This window comes from Tetranychus urticae, chromosome 1, assembly GCF_039701765.1.
Source record: "Tetranychus urticae isolate SD_2017Ah chromosome 1, NJAU_TeUrti_SD_1.0, whole genome shotgun sequence".
Lineage (NCBI taxonomy): Eukaryota > Metazoa > Arthropoda > Arachnida > Trombidiformes > Tetranychidae > Tetranychus > Tetranychus urticae.
The window spans coordinates 5,729,861-5,744,193 of record NC_142958.1 but is presented as its reverse complement, the minus strand read 5'-3'; the positions used below and the strand labels follow the sequence as shown (position 1 = coordinate 5,744,193).

The 14,333-nt window shown below is 31.5% G+C and overlaps 1 protein-coding gene across 2 annotated transcripts in view; it reads left to right on the top strand.

Moving 5' to 3' along the window:
* The window catches only part of LOC107362291 (protein turtle), a 123,995-nt gene that overhangs the window by 108,977 nt on the left and 685 nt on the right, over positions 1–14,333 (top strand). The window contains exons 14-15 of one of the 2 annotated variants that reach the window (XM_089266759.1): positions 12,431–12,942; positions 13,961–14,061. In XM_089266759.1, coding sequence (XP_089122885.1) covers positions 12,431–12,484 — 54 coding nt within the window. In that variant the 3' untranslated portion in view covers positions 12,485–12,942; positions 13,961–14,061. Of the gene's footprint in view, positions 1–12,430; positions 12,996–13,960; positions 14,062–14,333 lie in introns of those variants that run through there. The other variant, XR_016198167.1, reaches the window with a different exon arrangement.

The following is a 14,333-nucleotide window of genomic DNA, read 5'->3' as shown; positions in this document are numbered from 1 at the left end:
TTGGTTGTATAACTGGAAACACAATATGTTAAGTAAACTCATCAAACCTAGCAGCAAATTTTGGCCAAGTTGAATATAGTCGTTCGATTTTTTGAAAGTCATGATAGGATTATATATATCTACAAGGCCGTAAAAAAGCATGACAGAAGTAAGAAAAAATGAGAAAATGTTGCGAATTGAAGTAAAGTGATGATAAACTTTCGAGTTTTCGAGATTGCATCCAGTTTGGTTTTCAAATATTTCGATCAATTCAATGTATTGCCACTTTTTTGAACGTAACCTGCAAAACCAAATTAATAGGCTGCTCAAACTGCTTAAATAGATAAGCTGGAAACACATTTCCAATTTAGTCTTCGTGCTTAATAGCAAAATGTTGCGTAAAATAATATAAATTAGGGAACAAATAAAAAACAAATTAATCAATATACTTTTCAGTCCTTCGAAGCGAAACATTGCGGCTAATAAGCCAATGGGTTTGGAACATGAAGAACGATCATCGAGAGCGCTAATTCGAAACATGATGTCAATAAAGATTATATGAAAAAATTAAACTAATAGCGAAAAATTACATAAATGTAAAGTTAATATGCGCAGCTACAGAGTATTGCAGACCAACGAATGAAGTTCAGTGAATATTGATGAACACAAACATCCATAAATATGCGTAAATGTGTGAACGCAAAAATAAAAAGGTGGCGAGTTTTAGCAGAATCACGAGAAACTTGTTAATTTTTCAGGTTGCGTTGTGTTTTATTTTCAAACTTATCAGTAAATTCTGATTTCATCAATAAAATTACTTAATCGAAGCGAATAGTGCGATTCAGAACATGAATAATAGCTGTTGATGGTAAGAAGTTGATGTCTGATGTTGAATAAAGATTGTTTCTTATGAGAGTAGAAAGGCAAATGTATTAATTGTATACTGCCAGTGATTATCAGGTAGTTTAGTACGCATCAACTAATCATTGCGAATGGAATCATGAAGGGCTGAATTAGGATTATAACATCAATAATATAGTTATCGATAACTTTGATACATTATAACTAATCTTTTCAGTCAACACTTTTAGCCAATAACAATAAACAATCAACCTGAATAACAAAGAAGTTTTTCTCACTCACTCATTGTTATTGAATAAAGATTCTGCATTTCGTCCCTAGCTTCAATTTACATTGATCATTACAGAGATGAGTTTTGAGCGAGGTTTTTTGTTTGCTTGTGTAACTGGTTGAATGAGCAATTTCATGCTGTGTAATTTTTTTCTTAGAAACCGCTCAGCTTGACCACAACTTCGACAAAAAAGTTTGATACTATATGACTTTATATATTTTAGCCTGGATCAATTTTTGTTAAGATAACAATCTGTAAATGGTTGAATCGAAACTGGAACTAATACAATGGAAATCAATTGTATGGATAAAATTAGCCAATTTTCATCAATTAGAAAGTAACATGAAAACATGAATAGTTTTTATTAAAAAGAATAATCAAATCAATTCGTCAAATTTATATTGATTTAATTTTTGAAAGAATTGCTATCAATTCTGAATCTAATGAATTTCTAGGCTTGCTTTAATAAATACTGAATATATATTCGCGATTATATACCGTAAATCGATATGTTCAAATTTATTAATACAATCATAACTCATTAGTTTTTAACCCAGAATTCAAGTCGTTTATTTGGATAAGAAATGAAGAAGCATTTTATGGGTCTGAGAGGGTTGGAAATCTCTTTAGGGATAAAGCAGAACTTCTGCAAATAGACTGCAACGTGTTAAGCTGCAGTTGTGTTTGAGGATAAACATATCGTCTCATGAAGTAAAGAGAACGAGGTTTTTCTGTCACCTTTTTTAAAACTTTAAGTATTAGAGCAATCCATTGATGGTTACCCTCGCATAGTTAACTTAACTTGATGTGGATAAAAACACTTTCAAGTCGTGTTTGATCAGGGTAAAAGGTTTGGTAAAATTTTTGACGTAGAAATTTTTTGAGCTCAGAAATCACAATAAAGACTTTAGACTGTACACCCACGAATTCGATTAACTTATTCCGCCAAACTTAAGCCCTGATGCAGCTGCAAGCCTTACTTTAAGCCCCAATAGGTCGAAAAATCTGGTCGAAGGTCGATTGATTGAAACTACTGGTTTCAGTTTACGGTCGAAAGTTAAAATATTATGAATTTGCTTTATAATAAAGACTCAAATCGAAATAGATTTTCAAGAATCAGTATTTAATCAAAGTAATTTTTGAACATAAACTTAAATAGATTTGATTAAAAGAATGATATTCAATTTGACAAATTCATTTGGGCTTAATGCTATTAATAATTGAGTATTGTAATGCAATTTTGTGGTTAAAGAATATTTGACTGTTATAAGTGCCAGTGTCAATAGTCTAAGTGGGAGAAACCAACGAAATCACGATATCTGCTGAATTCAAATAATGACTTGAAGCCAGTTGATTTAGTTGGATACATATTTGTGATTGTGAACACTTTCCTAAAACAGTGATGGTAGGGACAAAACAAAAGCTAGCATGGTCGATGACCACGCAGTGACAAAATTGGGTGTAATTAATGAGATTTTTAGAAATGAAAAGCCGACATTAGATTGTGAAATACGATCAAGAAATAGTTGAACCTGAAATAAAAAAATGTAAATCTTTAATAATCTGATTCAGATACACAAAGCTTAAACAACATACCTCATTAACTGACGCAATCGAACGCACTTTATATGAAAGTGAATAGACATCATCAAAACATTGGTTTGAAAGATAATGAATATATATCATGCTGTAAATGATGAGCGTCATGGTAACAAGTCGAATTAAAATACCCATGACTCCAATTACCGTTGGCGCAGACCAAACTTGGGCCATAAGATCAAAAGATGAGGTGATAAAGTAATTGAAAAAATTAAATATTGGTAACCTTAGAAATGAATCCATTTTTTCTGTGATTACAGCGGCAATGCTGTACATTGAACGAACTTCACGAACTTTATAGATATTCAATAGTCGACTTTCATTACTATTTAGTGAACGAATGTGATCATTCACAGTGAGCCAGCATGCATGAATGTGAAGGCAAGATTCAACAAGAAATTGATTGTAGAACTGTAAAGAAAATATGCAAATTAAAGTTGCCAAGCCTACCAGTAAACTTTGACCAAGTTGTAAATAATCGTTTGATTTTTGGAAAGCCATAATAGGTTCGCATATGATTGCAAGTGTGAAAAAAATCATAACAAAAACGAAGAAAAATCGAAAAATATTGCGAATTGAAGTGAAATGATGATAAACAGCAGAGTTGTCGAGATTACATCGTGTTTGATTTTCAAATGCGTCAATTAATTCAATATAATGGTCTTTATTCAAATTTAATCGGAGAGACCAAAATAAAACCGCGTTCAGGCTGATTAAATAAAAAGACAAAAAACACATTTCCAATTTAGTCTTCGTACTAAATAACCAAATATCGCGCAAATATATGTATATAAGTACACAATTAAAAACGAAATGAGTGAGTTTACTTTTCCTTCCTTCGAATTGAAGCATTGAGGCTAATAAACCGATGGGTTTGGAACATAAAGAACGACCATCGAGAGTAGTAATTTGATACATGATGTTTATAAAGATTATATGTAACAACTAAACGAATGGCGAATTATTTTATAAACTTAAAGTTGACATCAATCGTTAATATTTAAATGCGCAGCTACTGAAAATTTGAGATCAATTAGTAAAATTCAGTGAAAATTCAGTGATATGAGTACACTATAGTCTATCAACAGTATACAGAGTCTTTCAACTTCGATTTAATTTTGAAAGTTTAATATCGGGCGTCTCCGTTGTTTCATCTGTGTCAAACTTTAGATTTAGGTTTTACACAGTGGCGGGTTTAGTTTTTAGCCTTTCTTTTTAAAAAACGGTGAATTTCAAGTCATTTCATTTTTTGTCATTTTTCGTGAGAAATGAGATTTTTTTGTGTTAGATTTTCTCAATCGTACGAATCTTTCGGAATGATTAAAAGACACGTTGCTACAAGATTTAAAATTGAAGACGAATAAAAAACAATGTTATAAGAGCGTAGGTGAAAAAAAACTTTTATTGTTGAAGCCATTGCAATCAATATTTGTAGAAAAATTTCCACCTAATTTTGATTTTAAACAGCGGCATTTGATTCCCACAGATGTTAGCCATTTTTAAAATATAGTTGATTGAAATCCGCGAAAAAACTCTAACATACGATATAAAAATGGCCTCTGTACTGCATATAGTTGAAAAGTCTTGAGTTGAAAGCAGCAATGATTGCTGACTTATACCAGACTGACTACCGCTCTTATTGAGCCAACAGCTTCAGAAAGCTAGGCAAATGCCAGGTTAGCCATCAATAAGTTTTATGTATGAAATACAATGATTATGATTGCGAATTGATGAGAATACACCAGAGGTATTTATCGTGAGTATGGCTAAGGAAAAATTGATATCACAAATTAAGTATGGCGTTACATTACAGAACCCACAAAGCTTAATAGTTTAATATTAATACAATACAATCAGCTAGATTAGCGGAAAGAGCCATGTGTAGTTGCTATGGTCCTTTTGAGGAAACCTGAAAACCTCACCAAACAGACGAGAACCTGAATGAAACGATGTCATATTTTCGAGGAGTAGTTAATTAATTAGTCAACAAAGTCGAGCGACTAACCAGGCAAAAAAACTCCTCACAGGCATTGCAATTTCTGTAATAGCGCAGGTCATGTTGAAGACGAATGTACGAGGAAAGCAAGGAACCAAAACTTTAGGCGTTATTACCCTAATCAGTATCCAATTAATCCCACTCAGGTAATGAAGCCAGTTCATAAATTTAAGGATCAAATACTCAAATATGTTGCCAGTTCAAATTGGGCAACATTAGAACAGTAGTTCAAATTGCCAAAACCAGGAGTCTCTAATGAAATAGACTATGAGCATTTGACCTCGAAAGTCAAGAAGGCCGTTGCAAGTGATAGGCATGTTCCGGGAACTTAACGAGAGCCTAGGAGTATTTAAAGACACCATTGGTAAAGTGCTGAAAGATAATTTAGGCTCCAGAAAGCTTTCCCCAATAAGTGTTTCTCATATTTTGACTACCGAACTCAAAAGAGCGCGTGTTGAAGCGTGTCAACAAACTTTGCGCAAATACAACGCACAACCTAATGAGTTCCTCAAGTACATTTTTACCATGGACGAAACATGGATACCCCTGTATGAACCGCTATCCAGAACAGAATCATTAATTTTCAACAAAGTTATTGTTGATATTAAAGGTGACATTGTGATATATGGTGATATTGTGGTAAAATGCTCAACATAAAAGTGTAAGTGACCAAAATTAAAAGTGAAAGAAGCCAATGATACAACGATAGCTGCTGCGATTGTTTTTGTGATGTCATGAAGACAGGTGTTACATGCTAATTCGATGCATATTTATGCTTAAAAAACGTTGCTATAACAATGATGGTAAGGACAATACAAAAGTTAGTAAGGCCGAAGTCCATGACGTGAAAAAAGTCGGTGTAATTAGTGAAATTTTCAGAAATGAAAAGTCAATATTAGATTGTGAAATACGATCAAGAAATAGTTGAACCTTAAATTAAAAATGTAAGTCATTAATATCATTAATTTAGATTGTTATTGAATAAAGATTCTGCATTTCGTCCCTAGCTTCAATTTACATTGATTATTACAGAGATGAGTTTTGAGCGAGGTTTTTTGTTTGCTTGTGTAACTGGTTGAATGCACAATTTCATGCTGTGTAATTTTTTCTTAGAAACCGCTCAGCTTGACCACAACTTCGACACAAAAGTTTGATGCTATATGACTTTATATATTTTAGCCTGGATCAATTTTTGTTAAGATAATCTGTAAATGGTTGAATCGAAACTGGAACTAATACAATGGAAATCAATTGTATGGATAAAATTAGCCAATTTTCATCAATTGGAAAGTAACATGAAAACATGAATAGTTTTTATTAAAAAGAATAATCAATCATCAAATTTATATTCATTTAATTTTTGAAAGAATTGCTATCAATTCTGAATCTAATGAATTTCTAGGCTTGCTTTAAAACTACTGAATATATTGTATACATCAATATGAGGGATAAGGCCTCATGAAATAAACCATCATCAGCAGATGCGCAATTATATACCGTAAATCGATATGTTCAAATTTACAGTGAAATCGCATTGAATTCATATTGTTTCAAGGAAGAAAACCTTTTCTTTAGAAATGAAAAAGTTAAGCTGTTTAGCGATTGAGCTTAGCCTTTTCTGCTTTCGGAATGAATTCAACATTCGGAATAAAAGGAAAGTTGAATTTAGGAATGAGTTAGTCTATTTTGACCTTAGTTGAAGTGAATTTGAATAGTTTTTCAACCTTCGTTTAAAATGAATACTTCAAGTGAAATTCAGCCAGTGAAATATCGACGAATTTCAGATTCTGAAAAAAATTTGATTATCAAGTTGTATGAAGAAGGAAAAAGAATGCAGAATCCAGCCACCTTATGCCCAAAAAATTAAGCTTCGACGCAGCTGAAGCCTTACTTTAAGCCCAAAAGTTCAAAAAATCTGGTCGAAGGTCGATTGGTTGAAACTACTGGTTTTAGTTTACGGTCGAAAGTTAAAATATTATGACATTTACTTTATCATAAAGACTCAAATCGAAAACCGATTTTCAAGAATCAGTATTTAATCAAGATAATTTTTGAACATAAACTTATATAGATTTGATTAAAAGAATGATATTCAATTTGACAAATTCAATTGGGCTTAATGCTATTAATAATTGAGTATTGTAATGCAATTTTGCGGTTAAATAAGATTTGACTTTTATAAGTGTCAGTGTCAATAGTCAAAGTGGGAAAAACCAACGATATCACGATATCTGCTAAATTCAAATAATTACTTGTAGCTAGGTGATATTTATGATTGTGTACATTTTCCTAAAACAGTGATGGTAGGGACAAAACAAATGCTAGCATGGTTGATGACCACGCAGTGACAAAAGTCGGCGTAATTAGTGAGATTTTTAGAAATGAAAAGCCGACATCAGATTGTGAAATACGATCAAGAAATAGTTGAACCTGAAATTAAAAATGTAAATCATTAATAATCTAATTTAGATACATAAAGCTTAAACGACATACCTCATTATCTAACGCAGTAGAACGCACTTTATATGAAAGTGAATAGACATCATCAAAACATTGGTTTGAAAGATAATGAATATATATCGTGCTGTAAATAATGAGCGTCATTGTAACAACTCGAATTAAAAGGCCTATGAATCAAAATACCGTTGGTAAAGACCAAACTTGAGCCATGAGATCAAAAGATGAGGTGATAAAGTAACTGTAAAAATTGAATAACGGTATTCTTAGAAATGAATCCATTTTTTCTGTGATTACAGCGGCAATGCTGTACATTGAACGAACTTGACGAACTTTATAGATATTCAATACTCGACTCTCAATATTGTCGAGTGAACGAACGTGCTCATTCACAGTGAGCCAGCATGCATGAATGTGAAGGCAAGATTCAACAAGAAATTGGTTGTAAAACTGAAAACACAATATGCTAATTAAATCTGCCAAACCTAACATTAAATGTTCACCGAGTTGTACAATCGTCCGATCGTCAAATCGTCCGATTTTTGGAAAGTCATGATAGTATTATATATAATTGCAAATGTGAAAAAAATCATAGCAGAAACGAGAGAAACCCGAAAAATATTGCGAATCGAAGCGAAATGATGATAAACAGCAGAGTTGTCGAGATTACATCGTGTTTGATCTTCGAATGTGCCAATCAATTCAATATATCGCCCTTTATTTGAATTCAATCGAAGTGACCAGAATAAAAGTACGTTCAGGCTGATTAAATATACAGTCTCAAAACACATTTCCAATTTAGTCTTCGTATTAAATAGCCAAATATCGTGCAAATTTATGTATATAAGAACACAATTAAAAACGAAATGAGTGAGTTTACTTTTCCTTCCTTCGAATTGAAGCATTGAAGTTATTAAACCGAGGGGTTTGGAACATGAAGAACGACCATCGAGAGTAGTAATTTGATACATGATGTTTATAAAGATTATATGTAACAACTAAACGAATGGCGTATCATTTTATAAGCTTAAAGTTGACATCAATCGTTAATATTTAAATGCGCAGCCACAGAAAATTGGAGATCAATGAATAAAATTCAGTGAAAAATAAGAACACTATAGTCTATCAACAGTTTATCAGCAATGTAATTTAGATTTATAACGTTGAAACAATTTACCTAATTATTTAACACAATAGAACGCATTTTATTATATTAAATAAAATTTATATTTTATATTGCATTATTATTATTATTTTATTGTTTCAATATATGGAAGGGAATAGACCATCCCGTTTTTCCCTATCGTTGAATCGGTAATCACTGCAGTTTACTAGCAAAACATTCGCCTTTCTACTTTCATAAGAAACAGTCTTTATTCAACACAATTTCTGCCATCAACAGCTTTTCTTTTTGTTCCGAACCCATATGAATATTTAATCGAACTCAACGATTCGATTTGAAGGAAATTAGAGGATTAGTTGAGTTATTCAATATAATCTTTTTGACATCATGTTTCGAATTATCACTCTCGATGGTCGCTCTTCATGTTCTAAACCCATCGGGTTTTTATACCCAAACTCAGAATTCGTTGGACAGTCAATTCCTCCCGGTAGGTTGGGATGACCTACCTGGCTTAATATTTATAGTCTCAAAATATTCTCTATTCAAGACTTCCTGTGCTTGAAGCGTAAGCTTTCCTACTACTACTATCATTTATCAATAGCTGCTATAATGTGCATCTCTAATCGGAGCAAATGAATTCTCTAAATTTTGGTTCAAGTTGAACAATAAAAATAACAATATTGATGGCTTTGATACAATAACATATCGCCCTTGCACACTCGACAGCAAAGTTCACTGCAGTCATGAATTCAAAATTTGAACATGAATTTCTATTTTGATGAGCAAAGCTCATCGAAACTTTGCGCCAAAATTTGCTTAACTTATTGAAAACCCAGATTATGATAAACCAAATGATTCAATGTAATTAATAATTGTACAAATTCAAGCATTTAATGTGAATGTTGAATGAACCGAAAAAGACGAGAAAAAAATGTTGATCAATATAATTGAATGGTAATACTTTAATTTACTTTACCATTTCTCAGTTTTTGCTTCCTAATCCACTTTTATTCTAATAGCTTGTCATCATCATTAACATAATCTTACTCATCATATTCAACTGATCAACTGTAACTCATCTCAAGTAAAAAAAAGATGATCATGGAGTGAAAAGGGAAAACAAAACAGGCAAAGAAAAGAGAAAAAGAATGGAATCGAAACAAGGAGAAAAATGTAGCGACGAAAAGTTGAAAAAGATAAACTGTGAATTGTAGTAATAATGATAAAAATAATTCTCATAATGATAATAACAGGGAATGATAACATTCACTCCCAGTCTCTTGAGGTTAACAAGAATTGTAAGAAGAAAAAAAAGATGATGAAAATGATGATGAAAGGTGATGATGAAGAAGAGGAAAAACATTTTCATGTTACAACCTGTGAGATGAGCTTAAATCATTTTTTGATTAACATGCTCATTATGTTATTCAAAGTGAGATTACAGTGTTGTACAATTTTGGTTCAACATTCATTTTCCTCATTCCCATTCATTTTGGTGAAACACCAACAAATGAATGGTAAAGAAGATCCAGAAAGAGTAGAGACTAAATTTTGATGAAATTATCAACATTATTGTGATCACATTTTTACCTCATTTTCGTTGCTTTTTCCATCGCCATATCTCATCATCATTATCATCTATTTCATAATAATTGTAACATTTTTTTCTCTCTTCTACTTTTACCTCATTCCAATGTTGAACATGAAAGTTTACATCTTTTTTTGCTTCTTCATCCTTTTGCATTGAACTCTATTCATTTCTTGTTTCATTATCATCATCATCATGTGCTCTGTTTGCTCTACCTTAACAGCCAAATGAGCCTGACACTGAGAGAGTAATATTCATCTTACGAATCATCGAAACTCATGAATCTATTATTAAGTCAAATTACGGCTGCTAATTAATTGCATCTTTACTTTTCCCATGTGAATGTTATCATGATGATGATGAGAATGAAAATGATGAAGTTTCAGCTTTTCTCTTCTTCTTCTTGCTCTTTTTTTTGTAAAGGTCTTAAACCTAGTAAAGGACAACTTTTATCATTCTCAAGAGATATTATATTCTGTATTATTATATCTGGTTGAATGTATAAGAAGAGTCGGAATGAGATCAACTTTCATTTGATTTACTTGACTGAATTTGATTTTGGAGAAGCAAAAATGATTATCTTACCTGAATCGAGTACAGACTCTGCATGTGACTACTGCCAATAGGCAAGTAAACCAAACAGACAAATTACAATTATTGTTGTTGTTATTGTTTTATATCATTTGTGTGTACAAATGATTCTCTTGCGATTCTACTTACAATTTAAATCAATTGCTTTTTCTTTTCCTCATCGTGATGACATTTTCATCATGAATATCAATTGCCGGAGAAAAGACAAATTTTTACTCATTGTTTCTCTTGATTGATTTATGCATTCAAATTGAGTTTCATTTTTATCCTTTCCATCAATGTAACCAATTTTACACTCATAAGGCTCCTAAAATGAGTTGACAACTTGAAAGTAAACAGCATTTTGAATCGAGGCAGCTTCAACAAGTGAATCAAATGCAAAGGACTCTTTGAAATCACTTGGAATAAGCTAATTGTTTGGCTAATTTTCCCAAAGCAGTGATTAATTTCTTTACAAATTATTAATCAAGGGGTAAATCAATGATTGTGGAAGGCTTAAAAGCTCTATTTATTTGGAGTCAGAAGCAACCATGTAAATCTCACACTAAACACTAGTTAGTTTAACCTTTACCTTGGAAAGTATTAGTTATTGATTTAAACTCACAAACCAATTCAAGAGCAAAAAGACAGAGAAATTCTGGATCAAACTGTTTAATGTCTGAAATGTTTATAAGAATCAAATCAACATTAGCCATTAAATAGTCACAATTGTGTGCTCTTGTTTGATAATAATTCATAACTTGATGACCAGTGTTTATGATATGAACCTGCATTGGAGACTAATTTTTCACCCTCGACTGGATAAAAGTGTGATCGATAAAGTTGCCTTTTCCTTGACAAGATACAATTTTTAAGTTCAGTCAAACTTGAAAATCTAACTTTTTGATCTCAACTTATAATTATCATCAACTTTACTCGACTGTTCAGCATCATGTTTATAAAAATGATAAATGTTACTGTCTTGTTTGACAAATCTTACAACATGAATTGTGAGACAAAGATGGAAAGGCAAAACGTATTAAAACAATTCAATGTTGAAAAAGTATCAAAATGTCGAGTCTAACTATTGGGATGAAGTTGGTGATTGTAATGATGATAATAGACTCTAGTTTTTGTCTAAACTTGAACTGAAAAAAGGCAACACACTAAGTCTTAGCAGTCTTGAAAGATGTTTTATTAATCATATTAAAGTGATTAAAAAGCTGAGCCCAAAAGATGGTGACAAAATGCTGACATGTAATTAATATCAAGACACTTTTTTTCTTCCTCTCAAATATTACCAGCAATATTGCTTCTTTCAACTTTATTAGACTGTTAGTTGCAATGGTTAGAGTAATAACAATCTGTAATTATCTTATTTTGCTGGATAATAATAATTTAATTGTTTTATACAGCTGCTTTGAATGAGATTTTTAACACTTCCCTGTTAATATGTTGTCAACAATTTGTTTTCAACTGCATTAAATGTGATAATAATGTAAATTAATATATGAACCCTTTTGACTCTTGCCATTTCTTTTTGTATTTGTATTCATCAACTGTGTTTGCTTTTTTTAGATTAAATCAATGTTTATTAATTTGATTCTCGGTGAAAATTGATTTTCAACTGGCGACTATCTTAATTAATATTACTTTTAGTTCGTTAATTAATTAACTTGTGTCAATTTTTGTAATTTCACGCCAAATTTGGTAATAGATATTTCGATAAGTATTGATAGTATTTACTCGATACAATTAGATACAAGTGAATCCTGCTTTGTTTTCCCTCTAATTTTGCTACTCATTTGGGTAATCATTAGTTTAACAATGATTTAATTTTAACAATAGATTTAGCCATTTATCATTGTATAAATCTATTAGAGCTTTTATCTGCCTCTTCTCAATTGCTATTGTATGTATCAGTTAAGTTTGGTTAATATGGTTATTAAGCATAATTAATTGTTTTTTTTCTTTTGTCTCTTGTAGGATGATGACTTAGACAAGCAACAACGAGTTTTTTGTGTATCAACATTGGTTTGATTTTTCATTGTGAAATAATGGTTTAATTGGATTGATTTGGCTGGCTCATTTGGACTTATTGATTGGAAATGCTCTAAATGGCTTGCTCTTAATGGAAACTGCTTATGGGTTCATGGTGTACACTTTTTTGTTTCGGGATGTTAACTGTGTTTAATCTGGAAAAACCCAAAAGTTCGTTAAAATGGAATCAAGCAATAACGTAATGTTAACCTGGAGCTTTGCCTTATTCATTCAAGTCAAAAATAATTTGATTAGTTGTCGTAAGGATCATAATATACATTAATGGATACAGAAGTTTATCGACAACGAAAGGAACAGCCAAAAAAAGTGAAAAGCGTTTACAGGATGATAAGGAGGAGAGTCAAGAGACGGATCGAGTTGATATTTATTTTATCATTTATTTTGATAATCTTGGAGTTGACGATGAGAAACAAGAGAAACAAAGAAAACCAGAAAAGGCAAGAACAAAGATGTGTGAAAATGGATAAAAAGTAGGGAAAAAAAGGTTAAGGTAATTCCGACGTTGATGATGCTGTGATGGTGATGATCGAGAGTAGAGCTTAAAAAGACAAAATAAAGTAACAAAAGTACAAAATAATACAAAATAAATAATCTTGGTTTTGAAACTTTGTCTCCTTTCACCCTCCTCCATCAACATCATCATCATCATCATCATTATTTTCATCCTGCAACTCAATTTTTATTTTTTTAAGGCTAAATGAGGTCAATTTTGGAGAAAGACAAAAAGGAAGATAATGGGATTTGAGTTAAAATTAGGAAGTTGAAAAAAGTACATTCATTATATTGACTTGCGATTGGCAGGAGAGATTAAAGAATTAAAATTGACTCTCAATTTTAGATCAATTTAAATTCTGATACGTTTCATTTTAGTGGTAATACATCAACTGATAATAGCTTGTAAAATCAGAATCAATTGAATCTACAGCAGAAGCAAGAAACAAAGCCTTTAATGCATTGCTTATGATCTCAGATCAGTTTAGGCAAAACTCATTTTGTTTGATCATTTTTTATTTATAAAACTATCAATTGCTGATTGATATGGAAAGTTATCCTACTAAGAGAATCAAGATTACATCAAAATTGGTACACAGGCAGATGATGATGATAATGATAATGATAGTAAAAGGTAAAGGAATTTAGCCAGTGAAACAAGTTGATTCTTGGTGAGAAATTACCTTTTCTCTCAACAAATCTATCGCTTGAAGACTAAGTGAAATTATTTTCGTCTCTATAGCTTACCTAAGTTTCTTGTATTCCAATATAAAGAAAAAAAAGAGAATCTGAAATGATGATGTTTAAAGAAAAAAAATCCATAAATCTTAAACGTTCTGAAAGTATCGCAAGAAACATTCTAAACCAAAAGTAACAGCTTTTTCTGTTCACCAATCATTTTGTCACAATTTTTTGCATTCATTTTTTTTCTCATCCACTTTTTTTCTGCTTCTTTCCTCACAGATTCTGATGGTGAATAATAGCTGTTAATCTGATAAAAGAAAGTGTTTGTGAGTTTGATGAATACATGAAGAAAGGATTAAATAACCAGGATACAATAACATGTAAGGAAATCCAAACTGATGTGAAACCTTTTCATCGTTGAGCTGTAGATGTTTTTTAATACATATCGTTTATTATCGTTATTTTTTTTGGCTTTGAAGAAATGTTCAGTCAACTATCATAAAGTCAATTGATTTTCACTCTTGTCAATAGTTGGCTAACGGAAAGGCCTAATGATCTGCCCTTTTACTTATTCACCATCAAATTCCATCTTACTTGTTTGATACATCCTTTTATGATTCTTCAGCCCTTTATGTTCATCTTGATCATCACC